This window comes from Heteronotia binoei, chromosome 19 (genome assembly GCF_032191835.1).
Source record: "Heteronotia binoei isolate CCM8104 ecotype False Entrance Well chromosome 19, APGP_CSIRO_Hbin_v1, whole genome shotgun sequence".
NCBI classification, from domain to species: domain Eukaryota; kingdom Metazoa; phylum Chordata; class Lepidosauria; order Squamata; family Gekkonidae; genus Heteronotia; species Heteronotia binoei.
Genome location: NC_083241.1, coordinates 40,594,763 through 40,617,196, shown reverse-complemented (window position 1 = coordinate 40,617,196; position 22,434 = coordinate 40,594,763). Strand labels below are relative to the sequence as shown.

At 48.8% G+C, this 22,434-nt stretch overlaps 1 protein-coding gene across 1 annotated transcript in view; it reads right to left on the bottom strand.

Moving 5' to 3' along the window:
* The window catches only part of DAPK2 (death associated protein kinase 2), a 60,209-nt gene that overhangs the window by 18,326 nt on the left and 19,449 nt on the right, over positions 1–22,434 (bottom strand). The window contains exon 2 of the mRNA XM_060259860.1: positions 9,143–9,364. Within this exon, the coding sequence (XP_060115843.1) occupies positions 9,143–9,364 (222 nt within the window). The remainder of the gene's footprint in view (positions 1–9,142; positions 9,365–22,434) is intronic.

The window sequence follows — 22,434 nt, the reverse complement described above, 5'->3', positions numbered from 1 at the left end:
CGCTCAGCACACAACATATGCTAAGCCCACTTTCACTGAGTACAGCCAGGGCTTTTTTTTTTGTAGCAGGAACTCCTTTGCATATTAGGCCACACCTTCCTGATGTAGCCAATCCTCCTGGAGCTTACAGTGGGCCTCGTACTAAGAGCCCTGTAAGCTCTTGGAGGACTGGCTCCATCAGAAGGGTGTGGCCTAATATGCAAAGGAGCCCCTGCTAGAATTCTATCTCTGGACCCTATACTAAGAGCCCTGTAAGCTGTTGGAGGATTGGCTCCATCAGGGGTGTGCGGCCTAATATGCAAAGGAGCCCCTGCTGGAATTCTATCTCTGGACCCTGTACTAAGAGCCCTGTAAGCTCTTGGAGGGTTGGCTCCATCAGGGGTGTGCGGCCTAATATGCAAAGGAGCCCCTGCTGGAATTCTATCTCTGGGCCCTGTACTAAGAGCCCTGTAAGCTCTTGGAGGGTTGGCTCCATCAGGGGTGTGCGGCCTAATATGCAAAGGAGCCCCTGCTGGAATTCTATCTCTGGACCCTGTACTAAGAGCCCTGTAAGCTCTTGGAGGGTTGGCTCCATCAGGGGTGTGCGGCCTAATATGCAAAGGAGCCCCTGCTAGAATTCTATCTCTGGACCCTGTACTAAGAGCCCTGTAAGCTCTTGGAGGGTTGGCTCCATCAGGGGTGTGCGGCCTAATATGCAAAGGAGCCCTGCTGGAATTCTATCTCTGGGCCCTGTACTAAGAGCCCTGTAAGCTCTTGGAGGGTTGGCTCCATCAGGGGTGTGCGGCCTAATATGCAAAGGAGCCCCTGCTGGAATTCTATCTCTGGACCCTGTACTAAGAGCCCTGTAAGCTCTTGGAGGGTTGGCTCCATCAGGGGTGTGCGGCCTAATATGCAAAGGAGCCCCTGCTGGAATTCTATCTCTGGACCCTGTACTAAGAGCCCTGTAAGCTCTTGGAGGGTTGGCTCCATCAGGGGTGTGCGGCCTAATATGCAAAGGAGCCCCTGCTAGAATTCTATCTCTGGACCCTGTACTAAGAGCCCTGTAAGCTCTTGGAGGGTTGGCTCCATCAGGGGTGTGCGGCCTAATATGCAAAGGAGCCCCTGCTGGAATTCTATCTCTGGGCCCTGTACTAAGAGCCCTGTAAGCTCTTGGAGGGTTGGCTCCATCAGGGGTGTGCGGCCTAATATGCAAAGGAGCCCCTGCTGGAATTCTATCTCTGGACCCTGTACTAAGAGCCCTGTAAGCTCTTGGAGGGTTGGCTCCATCAGGGGTGTGTGGCCTAATATGCAAAGGAGCCCCTGCTAGAATTCTATCCCTGGACCCTGTACTAAGAGCCCTGTAAGCTCTTGGAGGGTTGGCTCCATCAGGGGTGTGTGGCCTAATATGCAAAGGAGCCCCTGCTAGAATTCTATCCCTGGACCCTGTACTAAGAGCCCTGTAAGCTCTTGGAGGGTTGGCTCCATCAGGGGTGTGTGGCCTAATATGCAAAGGAGCCCCTGCTAGAATTCTATCTCTGGACCCTGTAAGCTCTTGGAGGGTTGGCTACATCGAGGGGATGTGGCCTAATAGGCAAAGGAGTTCCTGCTACAAAAAAAGCCCTGAGTATAGCTATATATCCACAGTATTCCAATGTATTTCTCTTTTAGAACAGTGTATCCGAATAATATTTTTTGTATTGACGTACTCAAATAACGGATAGTGGCTGTTTATCTCATTACATGGTCTCATTAAACAAGGCCTGTAAGACCGTTCTTGTCTGGCAAGCCTTCAGCCTACCTTAGGAGAATTCTGGAATAACCGGCATCCTGGAACTATGAGGAACATCTAATGTGTTAGCACCAAGCTGTATATTGTTTTAATCTATGTGTTTCAACTCATATATTTAAATGGTTTTCTTGCTTTTATGACTCTGATGTAAGCCGCCCTGAGCCCGCCTTGGCGGGCAGGGCGGGGTATAAATCGAATTAAACATACACATAAACATACATATGCTTAACCCATTTTCACTACGTTTTAATGTATTCTTTTTTTTTTTTCAAATGGCACACTAGAACGATGTGTATAATATACGTTACAAACGATGTTTATAATATACGTTACAAAGTATGTTAAAAAGTAAATTAGGTGGACAAGAACATCACGAGGAAATACACATCCTGTTGTTTTACCTAGACTTGTAGCAAGAGCAAGGGGAGGTACAGTGGCTCAGGGGTAGAGCATCTGCTTGGTAAGCAGAAGGTCCCAGGTTCAATCCCTGGCATCTCCAACTAAAAAGGGTCCAGGCAAATAGGCATGAAAAACCTCAGCTTGAGACCCTGGAGAGCCACTGCCAGTCTGAGTAGACAATACTGACTTGATGGACCTAGGGAGTCTGATTCAGTAGAAGGCAGCTTCATATGTTCAAGTAACAGGCAACTTTTATTGGTTTCCCAGGCAAATGCTATCCACACCAAGTCGTCTTCCAGTTTGTCTATTACACTATTTTGCCATTGGATCTTAACTTTATATCAGTTTATACTCTTAACCCACCAGCTATATGTGTTTCAGCTCACTGTACCCCGTAGTTTCATTTAAGGCGGGTCCATGCCTGAGTGGCAGAGCCTCTGCATGGCATGCAAAAGATCCTGGGTTCAATCCCCAGCATCTGCAGTTTAAAGGATCACTTGAGAGGCAATGGGAAAGACCTCCTGTCTGCGATCCTGGAGAGCCACTGACTGTCTGAGTAGACAATTCTAGCCTTGATGGGGCTGATTCAGAGTAAGGCAGCCCCATGCGTGTGATTAAAAACCATCTTCATGGACTTTTTGTGGGTGGCCCCCAATCTCCTGTTTATTTTCAGGGCAACAGAGTTCTGCTTGAGGGTGGCAGGAGAAGAAGAAGAAGACGACGACTGCAGATTTATACCCCACCCTTCTCTCTGACTCAGAGCAGCTTACAATCTTCTCCCCCGCCCCCCCACAACGGACACCCTGTGAGGTGTGTGGGGCTGAGAGAGCTCTCCAGAAGCTGCCATTTCAAGAACAACTCTTGGGAGAGCTATGGCTGACCCGAGGCCATTCCAGCAGCTGCAAGTGGAGGAGTGGGGAATCAAACCCGGTTCTCCCACATGAGTCCGCACAATTCACCACTACACCAAACTGTTAGGGGATTAGTTTTGACCCAGTCTGGAATTTCTTTATCAGAGGGGTGTATATGAGAGTGCCCGGGGATCCTGCACTGGCATAGGGGGCAGGGAACCAGGGTCACTCTGAGAGAGCGGAGACACATTGGCACAGCCCTTGGCTGAAGCAGACCCAACCAGACCGAGAGATGGGTCAGCATTCCGGCTGAGTGAGGAAGGGAGCAGGCTCCTGAACAACCTCACTCCCTGGCGCACCTTTCCAGGAAGCCATCTTGTCCCCGTCACTCCGCACCTGCAAACGATCGATGCTGCGGAAAAGGGCGGCGGAGGGCCAGGGTGCCAAATGGGAAGGCGGGGGGGTGGGGGGGGCAAGGTGCCGACCCCGAATCGCCAGCCAGCTCTCCGGCTGCCAGACTCAGGTTTTTTCAGCAGCTCCGCACATCTGGCCCAGGGCGAGGTGCTGAAGTCAGCAGCTGGCGCTGACCACCTCCCGAGTGGGTCATCCGGAAACAACCTCTGGCAGAACGGGAGGTCTGAGAACAGCCCAGCCACTGGCCATTTCTGCCCCCACCCCACCCCCCCAATCTCAGCTTCCCTCCTCTGCTAAAAAATAAAAATAAAAATAACCCACTGAAATCCACATCTAAGCTATCCAACTTCTGCAAAAGAGAAAAGAAATGTGCGATGGGGCAGGCAGCAAGAATCATGCTAGTGAGCCCATTTGTATTTCTCTCATTTTAACAGACTTATTCGCATTTTGCACATCGAGGGGAGCAGGGCTTTTTTTGTAGCGGGAACTCCTTTGCAGATTAGGCCACACATGCCCAATGTAGCCAATCCTCCTGGAGTTTACAGTAGGCCCTGTACGAAGAGCCCTGGAAGCTCTTGGAGGATTGGCTACATCAGGGGTGTGTGGCCTAATATGCAAAGGAATTCCTGCTAGAATTCTACCCCTGATTAGGCCACACCCCCTGATGCCGCTAACCCTCCAAGAGCTTACAGTAGGCCCTGTACTAAGAGTTCTGTAAGCTCTTGGAGGATTGGCTACATCAGGGGTGTGTGGCCTAATATGCAAAGGAGCTCCTGCTAGAATTCCACCCCTGATTAGGCCACACCCCCTGATGAAGCCAGTCCTCCAAGTAGGCCCTGTATGAAGAGCCCTGGAAGCTCTTGGAGGATTGGCTACATCAGGGGTGTGTGGCCTAATATGCAAAGGAGTTCCTACTAGAATTCCCCCCCGATTAGGCCACACCCCCTGTACTAAGAGCCCTGTAAGCTCTTGGAGGATTGGCTACATCAGGGGTGAGTGGCCTAATATGCAAAGGAGCCCCTGCTACAAAAAAAGCCCTGGAGGGGAGAAAGAAAGAAAGCATCTAACCTTAGGCATGATATCAAACATACAGTCACGAGCTCAGGAAACTGCTTGATACAGATTCAGACTCTAGGCCCACTGAGGTCAGTGTTTGCTACTCAGACCGGCAGCCGCTCTCCAGGGTCTCAAGCAGAGGTCTTTCCCATCCCCTCCTGCCTGGCCTTTTTGACTGGGGATGCCGGGGATTGATCCTGGGACCTTCCGCATGCAAACCAGAGATTCTTCCACTGAACCACATCCCCTCCCCTATAACACATGTACACATGAAGCTGCCTTGTACTGAATAAGACCATGAATCCATCAAAGTCTGTATCATCTACTTAGGCTGAGAGCAGCCATAAGAGGTCTCAGGGTGAGGTTTTTTCCATAATCCACTACCAGATCTCTTTTAACCGGAGATGCCAGGGATTGAACCTGGGACCGTCTGCATGCCAAGCAGAGGCTCTTCCTCTAAACCACAACCCCTCCCTTATCATACATGAGCCCAGGAAGCTGCCTTATACTGAATCAGATACCCTCAGTCCATCAAATTCAGTCTCGTCTACTCAGGCTGACAGCAGCTCTCCAGGTTCTCAGGCTGAGGTCTTTCCCATCGCTTCCTTTCTGGTCCTTTCAACTGGGGATGCCAGGGATTGAACCTGGGACCTTCTGCATACCAAGCAGAGGTTCTACCACTGAGCTATGGTCCCTTTCCTCAGCTTTCTAAGGTCTCAGACAGAGGTCTTTCCCATCACCTCCTGCCTGGTCCTTTTAACAAGAGGTGCCGGGGATTGAACCTGGGACCTCCTGCATGCCAAGCAGATGCTCTACCACTGAGCCACAGCCTTTCCCATATAAATGAAGCTGCCATATACTGACTCAGACCCTCAGTCCATCAAGGCCAGTATCATCTGGCAGTCACTCTCCAGGGTCTCAGCAGAGAGGTCTTTCCCATTACCTATTGTCTGGTCCTTTTTACTGGAGATGCTGGGGATTGAACCTGGGACCTTCTGCATGCCAAGCAGAGGCTCTTCCACTGAGCCACAGCCTCTCCCCTCTAATACATGAACACATGAAGCTGCCTTATACTGAATCAGACTCTCTGTCCATCAAGGTCAGGTCTGTCTATTCAGAATGGCAGTTAGCTCCCCAGGGTCTCCAGCAGAGAGTCTTTCCCATCACCTATTGTCAGATCCTTTCAACTGGGGATGCCGGGGATTGAACCTGGGACCTTCTGCATGTCAAGCAGATACTCTGCCACTGAGCCACGGCCTCTCCCCATCTAGTTAAGCACTGTAGGCTGGCAGCAGCACTCCAGGATCTCTGGCAGATGTCTTCACCCTCACCTCCTTTCTGGTCCTCTTAACAAGAGATGCCGGGGATTGAACCCGGGACCTTCTGAATGCCAAGCGGATGCTCTACCACTGAGCCACAGCCCTTCCCATATGAACATGAACATATGAAGCTGCCGTATACTGAATCAGACCCTTGGTCCATCAAGTCAGTATTGTCCACTCAGTCTGGCAGCGGCTCTCCAGGGTTTCAAGTTGAGGTTTTTCACACCTGTTTGCCTGGACCCTTTTTAGTTGGAGATGCCGAGGATTGAACCTGGGACCTTCTGCTTACGAAGCAGATGCTCTACCATTGAGCCACCGTCCCTCCCCAATATGAAACTGCCTTCTACTGAATCAGCCCCTGGGTCCATCAAAGTCAGTACTGTCTACTCAGACTGGCAGCAGCTCTCCAGGGTCTCAAGCTGAGGTTTTTCACGCCTACTTGCCTGGACCTTTTTTAGCTGGAGATGCCGGGGATCGAACCTGGGACCTTCTGCTTACTAAGCAGATGCTCTGCCACTGAGCCACCATCCCTCCCCTAATATAAATATAAATGAAGCTGCCTTATACTGAATCAGACACTTAGTTCCTCAAGATCAGTTTTGTTTACTCAGGGTTGGTTTCACCCAGGAGATTTGCCCCGACCTAGCCCTGCCTCCCATTCGGATTCAAAATGCACCATCACACAAGAACATCTGCTGTCCGAGCTGCACCTGCTCTCACCCCGTCTCCAGATGCCTCCTATCCGCATCAAAAAGTTACCTGGATTTTCCCAGTACCATTCCCCTGAATCGGATGTACGTCGCATAACTGAACATAATAAGAAAATAAGAGAAGCCATGTTGGATCAGGCCAACGGCCCATCCAGTCCAACACTCTGTGTCACACAGTGGCAAAAAATTTTATATATACACACACACTGTGGCTAATAGCCACTGATGGACCTGTACTCCATAGTTTTATTTAAACCCCTCTTGAAGGTGGCTATACTTGTGGCCGCCACCACCTCCTGTGGCAGTGAATTCCACATGTTAATCACCCTTTGGGTGAAGAAGGACTTCCTTTTATCCGTTTTAACCTGTCTGCTCAGCAATTTCATCGAATGTCCACGAGTTCTTGTATTGTGAGAAAGGGAGAAAAGTACTTCTTTCTCTACTTTCTCCATCCCATGCATTATCTTGTAAACCTCTATCATGTCACCCCGCAGTCGACGTTTCTCCAAGCTAAGGAACTGGCTGCTGTCTGAATGCCCTGGGGTGACTCATAAGCAGAAGAGCTGTGTGATGGCGCCAAGCCATTTCCAGCAATGTTTTCCCCGCCCTCCCAACCCCTTTCCAAGGTGTGCTTCTCTGATTGATCACACACACTGGGGGGGGGGGGGGCTTTATAAAAAAGACAACCCTTTCCACAGCGGGTCTGAGCCGGGCTAGCAGTGTGAATGGGCGACCACTGACCGCTGTCAGGATCCTGCAGCTGTTGAGGCTGAGTGAGAGGACATCAACGTGGCAGATGAGGTTCAGTGTGGCCAAGTGCAAAGTAATGCACATTGGGACCAAGAATCCCAGCTACAAATACAAGTTGATGGGGTGTGAACTGGCAGAGACTGACCAAGAGAGAGATCTTGGGGTCGTGGTAGAGAACTCACTGAAAATGTCAAGACAGTGTGCGATTGCAATAAAAAAGGCCGACGCCATGCTGGGAATTATTAGGAAGGGAATTGAAAACAAATCAGCCAATATCATAATGCCCCTGTATAAATCGAAGGTGCGGTTTCATTTGGAATACTGTGTGCAATTCTGGTCACCGCACCTCAAAAAGGATATTCTAGCATTGGAAAAAGTGCAGAAAAGGGCAACTAGAATGATTACAGGTTTGGAACACTTTCCCTATGAAGAAAGGTTAAAACGCTTGGGGCTCTTTAGCTTGGAGAAGCGTTGACTGAGGGGTGACATGATAGAGGTTTACAAGATTATGCATAGGATGGAGAAAGTAGAGAAAGAAGTCCTTTTCTCCCTTTCTCACAATACAAGAACTCGTGGGCATTCAATGAAATTGCTGAGCAGTCAGCTTAAAATGGATAAAAGGAAGTCCTTCTTCACCCAAAGGGTGATTAACATGTGGAATTCACTGCCACAGGAGGTGGTGGCAGCTACAAGCATAGCCAGCTTTAAGTGGGGATTGGATAAAAATATGGAGCAGAGGTCCATCAGTGGCTATTAGTCACAGTATATGTGTGTGTGTGGCCACTGTGTGACACAGATTGTTGGACTGGATGGGCCATTGGCCTGATCCAACATGGCTTCTCTTATGTTCTTATGTGACACAGAGTGTTGGACTGGGTGGGCCACTGGCCTGATCCAAATGGCTTCTCTTATGTTCTTATGTGACACAGATTGTTGGACAGGATGGGCCATTGGCCTGATCCAACATGGCTTCTCTTATGTTCTTATGTGACACAGAGTGTTGGACTGGGTGGGCCACTGGCCTGATCCAAATGGCTTCTCTTATGTTCTTATGTGACACAGATTGTTGGACTGGATGGGCCATTGGCCTGATCCAACATGGCTTCTCTTATGTCCTTATGTGACACAGAGTGTTGGACTGGATGGGCCATTGGCCTGATCCAACAGGGCTTCTCTTATGTTCTTATGTGACACAGAGTGTTGGACTGGATGGGCCACTGGCCTGATCCAACATGGCTTCTCTTATGTCCTTATGTAACACAGAGTGTTGGACTGGGTGGGCCACTGGCCTGATCCAAATGGCTTCTCTTATGTTCTTATGTGACACAGATTGTTGGACTGGATGGGCCATTGGCCTGATCCAACATGGCTTCTCTTATGTCCTTATGTGACACAGAGTGTTGGACTGGATGGGCCATTGGCCTGATCCAACAGGGCTTCTCTTATGTTCTTATGTGACACAGAGTGTTGGACTGGATGGGCCACTGGCCTGATTCCACATGGCTTCTCTTCTGTTCTTATGTGACACAGAGTGTTGGACTGGATGGGCCATTGGCCTGATCCAACATGGCTTCTCTTATGTTCTTCTGTTATGCAGCTGCCTGATTGCCCAGAAACGGTTCAATCTTTAGCGGATTTTTTTGGGACGGGATAAAATCAGGTCAATTTCACGGTGTGAAACCAGCCTCAGTTTGGCAGCTGCTCTCCAGGGTCTCGGGCGGAGGTCTTTCCCACCACCTCCTGCCTGGCCTTGGTGATGCCGGGGCTTGAACCTGGGACCTTCTGCATGCCAAGCAGAGGTGCTACCTTTGTGCCACAAGCCCTCCTTAGTCCAAGGCTCAAATGAGCCTTGCGAGGCAGCTGGGCACTCACAGCTCGAGGATGAGGACCACGTCCGTCTTGTTCTCGTAGACGTCGTGCAGTTCGATGATGTTGGTGTGGAGGATCCGCTTGAGGATCTTGACCTCCCGCTCGATCTCCTCGCGCCTCACCCCGCGGCGGCTGGCTCGGCTCTGGCGCTTCTTGATGAACTTGGCGGCGTACTCTGCCCCCGTGCTCTTCTCCCGGCATTTCTTCACGATCGCAAACTGGCCGCTGCAAAAGGAGTCAAAGAAGAGACAGTTCAGAACTAGGGCACTAACCACACACCCTCACTGTGGCCCAACATCCGGATCCGTCCCCTGAATCTCCTGGGGCAAGGTGCTCAAACGCCGCTACGAACACATAGAAAAAGTCTGGGAGCAGAGCAAGTTGCTTTGAAAGGATAAACAGAACAGGGACGGTCATGAACCATACTTTGCCGTTCAGTTCCGTCTGTGTCTAAACCACAAACTGAACCACAAGCTTATACACACCAGGAGGTTGGTGCTCGAATGGAACCAATTCCTAAGGGTTCGTGACCCCTGCTTTCTGCTCCCCACTGCTTTTCTCAGGGAGCAGAAAGCAGGGGCTTAAATGGCTCCAAGCAGCTGAACCTCGGAGGGGAGCAGCGACTCAGCTGTTTTTCCTGATGAGCGGAAAGCAGGAGTACAAATGACTCGGAACCATTAAACCCCACGCTTTGCGCCCTTCACGAAATTTGTGAAAGTGCATGGCAGTTCTCCAGTTCACAAGCATCATAGAATCATAGTTGGAAGGGACCTCTAGGGTCATCTAGGTCCATCTAGTCCTTCCTGCACAATGCAGGAAACTCACAAACCCCTCCCCCTAAATTCACAGGATCTTCATTGCTTTCAGATGGCCATCTAGCCTCTGTTGAAAAGCCCCCAAGGAAGGAGAGCCCACTAGCTCCCGAGGAAGCCTGTTCCACTTTGTGAACCACGGACTGCCCAAAATTCATGACAAATTTTAGTTTGCGAGCCAGTTCATGCCCATCCCTAATACAGAATACACAGTCCAAACAGATTGATCGCTGAAAACCAAGGAACTTGCAGATCCATCTATGCAAAAGCATGTACTGTAGCCCTGGGTCTCCCAGATTTTGGACATGTGCACTGTGAGTGAACTTCAGTCAGCTGAAATTCTCCCTTTTAGAGTCAGACCTCCCACTCTGTAATATGGGGGTGGAAGTGCCAAAGTATTTTTTTTCTGGACTGCTGTAAAGATTCCCAGGATTAAAGCGGAGCCCTCTGAACTTTCAAACCACAGAAACAGCAGCTATCATTAAGGAGTGCACTCTTTAGTAATCTCTCAACACGCTCTTGAACACACATGAAGCTACCTGATAACTGGTATATCCCAGTCAGTGTTTTTTTTTTTTTTTAAAGCACATGATTAGTTTATTTTAAAAATTCCAAGTTATACAGAGCTTTGTTGGATGTAGTATCAAGTAGATTAATTCCATATATAACAAAATTCTACTTTGCATAAAGTAAAAAGGTCAAGGTAGTCCCCTCTGCAAGCACCAGTCGTTTCTGACTCTGGGGTGACGTTGCTTTCACAATGTTTTCACGGCAGACTTTTTACAAGGTGGTTTGCCATTGCCTTCCCTAGTCATCTACGCTTCCCCCCCAGCAAGCTGGGGACTCATTTTACCAACCTCAGAAGGATGGAAGGAAAGGAAGGGTCCCCTGTGCAAGCACCATTCGTTTCCGACTCTGGGGTGACGTCGCATCACAACGTTTTCACGGCAGACTTTTGACAGGGTGGTTTGCCATTGCTTCCTGTCATGGGTGCTGGGGGCCCTGCAGAAGAAGCCGAGCCTGCAGAAGAAACTGTGCCCCTGCCACCTGCACCAGTGCCCCTGCCTCCTGCTGGAGAAGATCCAAGCCCCCCTGCCTCGCCCTCTCGGGTGGCTCGTGTGCGTGACCGCTTTCGTCAGGACCTTAGGGATCGGAGGAGGGCGGCACGCTCACGAGCAAGACGCTCCCTGAGCCCTGAGTTTTGAAAGGATTCTGGCCCTTCTAGGAGTGAGGGTGCTTGAGTCCCAGCAGGATCCTGGCTGCCCTCTGAGTCAGCAATTAGCCCAAATGGGCAACAGACAGCAGAGGGCTATATAGCTGTGGGCTTTGAGAGAAGGCTTTGTGGAAGCAACTAGTCACTTACCTGACGTTCTAGCATCCACTTCAGCTTCTGACTTCGGCTTCTGGACCCCCTGACTCTGGCATTGACTTCTGCACCCCCTGACTTCGGCTTCTGAACCTCTGGCCTACGATACCTGGACTGTGATTCGGTTTTGGCACTTTGGACCCTCCTTGCTACCCAGCTACAGACCTTGGACTGCCCCTGGACTTCACCTGGCCTGGCCCCAGCCTGTGACACTTCCCCAGTCATCTACACTTTCCCCCCAGCAAGTAGGGGACTCCTTTGACCGACCTCGGAAGGATGGAAGGCTGAGTCAGCCTCGAGTTGGCTACCTGAACCCAGCTTCCACCGGGATTGAACTCAAGTTGTGAGCCGAGAGTTCGGACTGCAGTACTGCAGCTTTAACACTCTGTGCCACGGGGCACATCACCTTCTGCCTGGTTCTTTTAACTGGAGATTTTATGCCAGGAGTAGCCAGGAGCACCATGTGGCTCTTTCAAACTTATTCTGTGGCTCTTGAAGCCCTCACCCAGTGGTGGACTGGCCAGGGTGTCAGCTTGCCTAATGGCAAATGGGCCCCTGAGGAGGTGGCTCCCTTAAACATTAGACAATATGTTAAAACCATTCATGTCCTTTTAGTAGCTTTTACAACTGATCTCCGGTTGGCAGAGATCAGCTCCCCTGGAGAAAATGCAATCTGTATTTGCATTTAATATCTACTGCATACTGCCAGTAAAATATACAATATATGTACACTGTAATTACTAATATATATATCTATACACACACACACACACACACATTTATTTCGCAAAAGTTTTAATTGTATCTTTAATTGTATCTTTTTTCCACTTATGTATTTTTTGAAAAAAAATATTTCTTACAAACATTAAATGATAGCCTTATAGTTGTGGGTGGGCCCCCTTTGTCTCCTGGCAACCAATATTTTTAGACCCAGTCCGCTACTACCCCCACCACCCCATCGGCCAGCTTGGAGAAGGCATTTATCCAGTGGTTTGCAGAATGCATTTAAAGTTAAAGTGATTTTATTTCCATCTCTCCCTCCCTCCTTCCCTCCCTCCCAGCCAGCCCTCAAGCATCTGATGCTCATTCTCTGTGGCTCTTAACGTTAAGCAAGTTCGGCCACCCCTGGTCTAGCACCTGTGTCCCTGATAAGCAGTTCATGCCATTTGCTTCTCCCTTTTTTAGGGATGAGATGTAACAGTCCTCCCCATGCACAGAACAGTACAGTCCCAGCAGGCCTATACCTGTTTGAGTGAGCAAACAGTGAAGCCCGACAAATATAAAATTGTCTTCTTCTTGTCAACTAGGAACCAATTGGTAATTGAAATGGATGCAAATTTTTTTATATCTAGCTTCTTGCTGTTCAGTCGCACAGTCGAGTCCAACTCTTTGCCACCCCCTGGACCAAGTCACGCCAGGCCCTCCTGTCTTCCACCATCCTCCGAAGTCTGCCCAAATTCGTGTTTGTTACATCAGTAACGCTGTCCAGCCATCTCCTCTTTTGCTGTCCCCTTCTTCTTTTGCCTTCTGTCTTTCCCAGCATCAGGGTCTTCTCCAGGGAGTGCTCCCTTCTCATGGGGTGGCCAAAGTATTTGAGCTTCAGCTTCAGCATCTGACCTTCCAGGGAACAGTCTGGATTGATTTCCCTTAGGACTGACTGATTGGATCTTCTTGCAGTCCAAGGGACTCTCAAGAGTCTTCTCCAGCACCACATCTCAAAAGCATCTATTCTTCTGCGCTTGGCCTTCCTTAATGTCCAGCTCTCACAGCCATACATTACTACTGGGATATCATCGCTTTGACTATACGGACTTTTGTTGGCAGGGTGATGTCTCTACTTTTTATTATACTGCCCAAGTTCGCCATAGCTGTCCTCCCAAGGAGCAAACGTCTTTTCATTTCATGGCTACAGTCACCATCTGCAGTGATCTTGGATCCCAGAAATGTGAAGTCTGTCACTACTTCCATGTCTTCCCCTTCTATTTGCCAAGGTGTGATGGGGCCGGATGCCATGATCTTAGTTTTTGGATGTTGAGTCTCAAGCCTACCATTAGAGTAGTGTCATCTGCATATCTGAGTTTGTTGATGTTTTTCCCGGCAATCTTAATTCCGGCTTGTGCTTCTTCCAGGCCAGTATTCCGCATTCTAGCTTCTAGGAGGTGCTTAATGTATTTGCAAATTGCCATTGGATGGATGGACCAATTCCCTGTTACGTTCGATATCACGCCAATAAAGGTTATTGTATCGTATTGTATTGCTTGTACCATGCGATCATCGAACTGACTTCCGAGCATTTTCCCCTAAAACCCCTTTCAGAAATCCAGACTAATTTAGAAATCACAGACTTTCGTTTGCAGAGACAAAATCTCTGAACGGCAAACGCTCCCTGTCTCGTTACATACATTGTAAGTTTTGATAATTACAGCGTGTGCGTGTATGCCAATTGCCTAAATTACGAGGCATACACTGCAATTAAATTCTGCATTTTACTAGCGGGAGACCATCAGCATTGCGCAATTCACACCCCAGTCACGGCTTAAGTCAGAGTTGGCGCTTCTCTCATGTTGGGAAAAGCCTGGCAACCAAGGATCAGAGCTGCCGATTATGGTAGGAAACTTCACCCCCAGAGAGGTCCTCTCCCCCTTCATGTGACTCCATGCCATTTTGAAGAGGGCTAGAAGAAGAAGAAGAATTGCAGATTTATACCCCGCCCTTCTCTCTGAATCAGAGACTCAGAGCAGCTTACAACCTCCTTTATCTTCTCTCCCAACAACGGACCCCCTGTGAGGTGGGTGGGGCTGAGAGAGCTCTCCCCAGAAGCTGCCCTTTCAAGGAAAACCTCTGCCAGAGCTCTGGCTGACCCAAGGCCATTCCAGCGGCTGCAAGTGCAGGAGTGGGGAATCAAACCCGGTTCTCCCAATAACAGTCCTCTGCACACTTCACCACAACACCAAACTGGCCCTTTCAAGGACAACTCCTGCGAGAGCTCTGGCTGACTCAAGGCCATTCCAGCAGCTGCCAATGGAGGAGTGGGGAATCAAACCTGGTTCTTTCAGATAAGAGTTCATGCACTTACCCACGACACTAAACTGGCCTTTCAAGGAAAACTCCTAGGAGAGCTCTGGCTGACCCAAGGCCATCCCAGAAGCTACAAGTGGAGGAGGGGGGAATCAAACCTGGTTCTCCCAGATAAGAGTCTGCACACTTAGAGCTATGGCTGACCCAAGGCCATTCCGGCAGGTGCAAGTGGAGGAGTGGGGAATCAAACCCGGTTCTCCCAGATAAGAGAGCTATGGCTGACCCAAGGCCATTCCAGCAGCTGCAAGGGGAGGAGTGGGGAATCCAACCTGGTTCTCCCAGATAAGAGTCTGCACACTTAGAGCTATGGCTGACCCAAGGCCATTCCAGCAGGTGCAAGTGGAGGAGTGGGGAATCAAACCCGGTTCTCCCAGATAAGAGTCTGTACACTTAGAGCTATGGCTGACCCAAGGCCTTCCAGCAGCTGCAAGTGGAGGAGGGGGGAATCCAACCTGGTTCTCCCAGATAAGAGTCTGCACACTTAGAGCTATGGCTGACCCAAGACCATTCCAGCAGCTGCAAGTGGAGGAGTGGGGAGCTCCTTTGCATATTAGGCCACACCCCCTGATGTAGCCAATCCTCCTGGAGCTTACAGTAGGCCCTGTAAGAAGAGCCCTGGAAGCTCTTGGAGGATTGGCTACATCAAGGGGTGTGGCCTAATATGCAAAGGAGTTCCTGTTACAAAAAAAGCCCTGAATGACGGCATAAACTAGACTCGTCTCCCTGTGAATACAGGAATTTTTTTTTCAATGTATGTACTCAGGTTACATTCACACATCACAATGAATCGTGGCTTGATCAAACCCTGATTAGGTGTGACATCGGAATACAGACAGCCAGACAAACTAGCATTTCTTGGCTGGCATCTCAGTGGGGGTATTAGGATAGATTTGCAGCTTCTCGGCAAACCATAGTTTGTACCAACAGTGGCTTATTGCGGCACCTGAATTCGTAGTCCGCTATTCGTTCAGCAGCATGACCGTTTGTGGCTGGTCGGCCATGGAGATGGTGAAGAGGAAGAGGAAGAAAACAAAATGAGGTTTGTTCTGTATGCCTTCCTTCTCTTCTTGGTAGGAACCATGGTTTAGCATTGTTGTTCAGTCGCACAGTCGAGTCCGACTCTTTGCGACCCTGTGGACAAAGTCATGCCAGGCCCTCCTGTCTTCCACCATCCTCTGAAGTCTGCTCAAATTCATGTTAGTTACATCAGTAACGCTGTCCAGACATCTCCTTCTTTTGCCTTCTGTCTTTCCCAGCATCAGGGTCTTCTCCAGTGAGGGTTCCCTTCTCATTTGGTGGCCAAAGTATTTGCGCTTCAGCTTCAGCATCTGACCTTCCAAGGAACAGTCTGGGTTGATTTCCCTCAGGACTGACTGATTTGATCTTCTTGCAGTCCAAGGGACTCTCAAGAGTCTTCTCCAGTGAGTGCTCCCTTCTCCTTTGGTGGTCAAATATTTAAGTCTCAGCTTCAGCATCTGACCTTCCAGGGAATAGTCTGGCTTGATTTCCCTTAGGACTGACTCATTTGATCTTCTTGCAGTCTAAGGGACTCTTGAGTCTTCTCCAGTGAGGGCTCCCTTCTCCTTTGGTGGCCAAAGTATTGGAGCTTCAGCTTCAGCATCTGACCTTCCAGGGAACAGTCTGGGTTGATTTCCCTCAGGACTGACTGATTGGATCTTCTTGCAGTCCAAGTGACTCTCAAGAGTCTTCTCCAGTGAGTGCTCCTTTCTCCTTTGGTGGTCAAATATTTAAGTCTCAGCTTCAGCATCTGACCTTCCAGGGAACAGTCTGGGTTGATTTCCCTTAGGACTGACTCATTTGATCTTCTTGCAGTCCAAGGGACTCTTGAGTCTTCTCCAGTGAGGGCTCCCTTCTCCTTTGGTGGCCAAAGTATTGGAGCTTCAGCTTCAGCATCTGACCTTCCAGCGAACAGTCTGGGTTGATTTCCCTTAGGACTGACTGACTGAATCTTCTTGCAGTCCAAGGGACTCTTGAGTCTTCTCCAGTGAGAGCTCCCTTCTCCTTTGGTGGCCAAACTATCTGAGCTTCAGCTTCAGCATCTGACCTTCCAGGGAACAATCTGGGTTGATTTCCCTTAGGACTGACTGATTGGATCTTCTTGCAGTCCAAGGGATTCTCAAGATTCTTCTCCAGCACACACATCTCAAAATCATTATTCTGCATTTGACCTTGGTAAAACATGATTAGCATTACATGTATATTACCAGGTTACTTAGCATTACCAGGTTTAGCATTACATGTATATTAAGTTTAATGCTAACAATGCTTCCTATGGAACGAATGGTCAAAGCCATGGTTTGCTATCTGCTTGCAAACCGGAGTTTGCAGGAAAGCACAGTGAGAGCACCAATCTTGATACATATCTGACGCTCAAACAGAATTAACAAAAACAGAAAACACAAGGGTGGACCATAAAAAAAAAATCACAAAATTTCACAAGTACCAGTAGACATCAGTCTATTGAAACATAATCCTAGTGAATACAAACAATAAATAGAATTGGTGGTCACAATTCAAATGCAAGTGGTGAGAAATAGATATAACAAGAACCAGGGGGAGGGCCAGTGGCTCAGTGGTAGAGCATCTGCTTGGGAAGCAGAAGGTCCCAGGTTCAATCCCTGGCATCTTCAAAAAAGGGTCCAGGCAAATAGGTGTGGAAAACCTCAGCTTGAGACCCTGGAGAGCCACTGCCAGTTTGAGAAGACAATACTGACTTGATGGACCAAGGGTCTGATTCAGTAGAAGGCAGCTTCATATGTTCATATGTTCAACAACTCTATACACGTTCTTCAATAATAATCACAAATCCAATCCAAAATCCAAAAATCCAATGAACTGTGACCAGCTATTTATTGTTTGTATTCACTAGGATTATGTTTCAATAGACCAACGTCTACTGGTTCTTGTGAAATTTTGAGAATTTTTTGATCGTCCACCCTTGGGTTTTCTATCTCTGCATATTTCATATGCTTGGGTCCCTACTGAAAACAGGATAAAAAGCAAGGAATGAAAGGAAGAGAGAGGTAGTTCCACAGAGTGGGGTGTGATAACAGAGCAGGGGTGTCAAACTCAGAGCCAAATCTAACATAAATGAGTCCTTGTTGGGCTGAGCCATGTTGGGTTGGGCCGGGCCACGTATATACCTATTTATGATTTGGTAGCAGAGATATTAACTTTATAAAGGAAGCAGACAAACGCAAAGATTTCTTAAAAACCTTAAAACATCCTTAAAACGTTAGCGCTCGGTCTTAACGGTACTTTGTATTTCTGCCATGGGATCCAGGGAACTGGGCAAAGGAAGTTCTGGCTCTTTCCTTCCTTCCCCAGGGGACCAGGAGGGGGAGGAACCTCAGCCAATAGAAGGAAAAGAGGCTTGGCTCAGTAGCTCTGCTGTGCGATTGAGCAAGCCCGGCAAAGCAAGCTGTTATGCAGAAGGAAGCAAGAGAGAGGGAGAAGGAAGCAGATGGCAGCCAGTTGGTCAGAACTGCACATTCGACATCCCTAAGTTAGAGGCCAGGTTGGTTCCCAATTTTCAAGCTGTGATTGGCAGGGAGCATGAAGATTTCAGAAAAGAAGCAGAACCATAAGAAGAATCCTTCTTTATCCTGCTCACTGAACTCCTAATGGGGGAAAAAAAAATCCCTGTGATTTCCCAGTCCTTGTGGAGGTTCTCCCACACTTCCCACTCCAGGGAGCCAAATGCCAGCCCTTTGTGTTTACTGGGATGGTGCGGTGGTGCCCTGAGAAAACAATGCTGGGTGACTTCCACAAAGGGAGATGCACAAAGGAACAAAGGATTCCTTTTACTGATTTCTTCAAAGAATTTCTACCCCGCCCAGCCATTCATTAAAAAAGCAAACCATCGGGGCAAGTTATGACGAATTAAGAGCGAAATATTGCAAACCAGCCTAGCCTATGGAAATATTGAAAAGCCTCTCGTTTCTCCTTTTCACTGCATTCGTAGAATCACCTGTCACGATTGCTCGGCAAGAGAATCATCGAAGGCTCTCCCCTCCAGAGGACCAATTGCCCTACGTTGCAGCTGGGCAGGAAAGATGGGGTGAAGTAAACGTCATAACTGGAGAAGGACTTTCAAGGTCATGGCTGTGCTACAGAACAAGAGTTCTCTCTCTCTCTCTCTCTCTCTCTCTCTCATAGTCACCCTAATACTTGAGTTGGTTGGGGAGCACATGAAGAAGGACCTCCAAGAAAGACCTCAATGCCCTGGCTGAAGGAGATGATCCTTGACACCTTGGCCCCACTGATGGACCTCCTGATGGCATCTGGTTTTTGGCCACTGTGTGACACAGAGTGTTGGACTGGACAGGTTCTGATGGGAGTGATGGTGGCTCAGTGGTAGGGCATCTGCTTGGTAGAGCAACTGCAGATCCCAGGTTCAATCCCCGGCATCTTCAACTCAAAAGGGTCCAGGCAAATAGGTGTGAAAAACCTCAGCTTGAGACCCTGGAGAGCCGCTGCCAGTCTGAGTAGACAATACTGACTGATGGACCAAGAGTCTGATTCAGTATAAGACAGCTTCATATGTTCATATATTCATCCAACATGGCTTCTCTATGTTCTTATGTTGACAGAGATATCCATCTATCCATCTACCTATCATCCATCCATCCATCCATCCATCCATCCATCCATCCATCCATCCATCCATGACTGGCACTTAACTGGGCTGTTAGACAAAGTTGTAATTTTTTCGCTAACTGCAAATTGTATCAACTGTGGCTTGTTGCAACATCTGAATTCATAACCCACAGTTTGTTCTGCAGTGTGGCCCTTTGTGGCTGGTCAGCCATAGAGATGGTAATAGCCAATTTGGTGAAGTGGTTAAGAGCAGTGGACTCTAATCCAGGAGAACCAGGTTGGATTCCCCATTCCTCTACACACAGTTACAGTTGGGTCAGTCACACTTCTTGAAGAGCCCTCTCAGCCCCACCTACCTCACAGGCAGTGAGTTAGTGTGAGCTAGCTCACAGTTTTTTTAGCCTTCGGCTCACACTTTTTTTCCCACTCAGGAAAAATGGCCCCAGGGCAACCTAATTGATGCAGGAGCTCACAACTTTAATGCCAGGAGCTCGCAAAGTAGAATTTTTGCTCACAAGACTCCACAGCTGAGAGGGAGTATTGCTCACAGGATATCTGTTGTGGGGAAAAGAAGGGAAAGGAGATTGTAAGCCGCTCTGAGACTCATGAGTGAAGGGCAGGGTATAAACCCAACTCTTCTTCTTCTTGAAGAGGACAGAGAAGCAAACTAGCTGAGGTTTGTTGAGTATGCCTTCCTTCTCTTCTTGGTAGGAACCATGGTTTAACATTACACGTGTATTAAGTTTAATGCTAACAACGGTTTCTATGGAACGAATGTCCAAAGCCATAATTTGCTATATGCTTGCAAACGGCCAGGGGTCAGCATACTTTCGGGACCGCCTCTCCCTGTATGAGCCCCATAGGTTCTTATGATCAGCAACCCAACAACTATTGGTAATACCCGGCCCTCGAGACGTCCATCTGACCTCGGCGAGGACCAGGGCCTTCTCAGCTCTGGCCCCTGCCTGGTGGAATGATCTCCCCTTGGAGATTCAGGCCCTGCGGGATCTGCTCCAATTCCGCAGGGTCTGTAAAACAGAGCTCTTTCGCCAGGCTTTCAACTGGGGTAGTGGATGTCACTTGTGACCATCCTCCCCCATTCATCCCATCCAGTGCTATAAGACCCTGCTGGAGCTGGACAATAGGTCATGTCTGTGAGGCAGAATCTGCCATTTTAGTCTCTGTAATTTTAGATTTTATACAGTTCTCAGATTCAGTGGGAGCTCACAGGAGCACAGCTCCTGAACCTTTCTGAGACTTCCACCTCCTCCTTCTGAGAGTTCCACCTCCTTGTCCATTGAATAGTAGGTGCAGCTGCATAACAAACCCTGGATGAGCTCCACCACCTATTTTTCTACAAAACGACCCCTGATTTTATATATTTTAAACTGGTTTTTACTGTTTGATTGCTTTTACGATGTCACCCGCCCTGAGCCTGTCCTAAGGGAACGGTGGGCTAAAAATAAAATAAAATAAATAAATAAAACCAGAATTCGTGGGAAATCACAACGAGCACCAATCTTGACACAAATGTCTTTGCTCGCTATGGTTTGCACTAACCACGGGTTGCTGCAGCATCTGAATTCATAACCTGCAGTCTGTTAAGCAGCGCAGTCCTGGGTTTGTTACTCACGGCTTCCCTTCCCTCCTTCACACGGCCATTTCGGTCTTCCCAGCCATTTGAGACCGGCCTGCAGCTGTTAGCCAGTAGAGGCTCAATGAAAGAGAAGGGGATTGCCCAAGCCAGAGAGCGAGAAAGCAAAAAAGCGTGAGAGCCAACCGGACTCAGCAGACTTTGGTCAGAATGACAAGAGAAACATGCATTTATCTAAGCTAGAGAGGGGCATTAACTGGAGACAAACAGGCTCTTGTCCGGGAACAGAACAACAATGGAAGTATTTTTAGATCTGCCTTGAAGATTAGCATGACACCGAACAGCTGGCTTGGGGGTCTTTCTGAAGCAGCTGTTGGGGGGGGGAAGGAGAGTGTCCCTCTGGGTCCTTCCATTCTGAAAGGCATTTTGCTTTTTCTTATACTTAGCTGGGAAGCAGAGTGAGTTTGATAGGCGGGAGAAGAAGTAGAAGAAGACTGCAGATTTATACCCCGCCCTTCTCTCTGAATCAGAGTCTCAAGAATGGCTCACAATCTCCTTTATCTTCCTCCCCCACAAAAGACACCCTGTGAGGTGGGTGGGGCTGAGAGAGCTCTGACAAAAACTGCCCTTTCAAGGACAACTCTGCTAGAGCTATGGCTGACCCAAGGCCATTCCAGCAGCTGAAAGTGAAGGAGTGGGGAATCCAACCCAGTTCTCCCAGATAAGAGTCTGAACACTTAGAGCTCTGGCTGACCCAAGGCCATTCTAGCAGCTGCAAGTGGAGGAGTGAGGAATCCAACCCAGTTCTCCCAGATAAGAGTCTGAACACTTAGAGCTCTGGCTGACCCAAGGCCATTCCAGCAGCTGCAAGTGGAGGAGTGGGGAATCCAACCCCGTTCTCCCAGATAAGAGTCTGCACACTTAGAACTATGGCTGACCCAAGGCCATTCCAACAGCTGCAAGTGGAGGAGTGGGGAATCCAACCCCGTTCTCCCAGACAAGAGTCTGCACACTTAGAGCTATGGCTGACCCAAGGCCATTCCAGCAGCTGCAAGTGGAGGAGTGGGGAATCAAACCCGGTTCTCCCAGATGAGAGTCACCGCACTTAACCACTACACCAAACTGGCTCTCTCAGCCAGAAAGCTCAGGGATCTTTCACGCTTACACTCTTCTGCTAGAGCAGGGGTGGCCAAACTATGGCCAGGAGCTGCATGTGCCTATTTTCACACACATTGTGTGGCTCTTGAAACCCCCACCACCCCATTGGCCAACTTGAAGAAGGCATTTCTCTCTTTAAATCATTTCTCCAAGCCAAGCCAGCTGGAAGCTTGGAGAATGCAAGTTACTTTCTTTCCATCTCTCCCTATCCCTCCCCACCTATTTTCCTTCCTTCCTTCCTTCCTTCCTTCCTTCCTTCCTTCCTTCCTTCCTTCCTTCCTTCCTTCCTTCCTTCCTTCTCTCCCTCCCTCCCTCCCTTCCTTCCTTGTGGCTTTTACATTAAGGAAGTTTGGCCATCCCTGTGCAAAAGTCTCCTTTCCTGCTCAGCTACACCGCATTGTGTGAGGACACGACTTCCTGATGTATAAAACAGTGCCCCCCTGATACACATAGGGTTGCCATCCTCAAGGTGGTAGGTGGAGATCTGCTATTACAACTGATCTCCAGGCAACAGAGAGCAGTTCCCCTGGAAACAACGGCATGAGACCCCAATGAAGCCCCTCCCCTTTCCAAGCCCCACCCTCCTTTGGCTCCACCCTCAAAAAACTGCAGATATTTCCCAAATTGGCAATCCAACCCTCATTAAGTTGCAGTGTCTTCTTTGTTT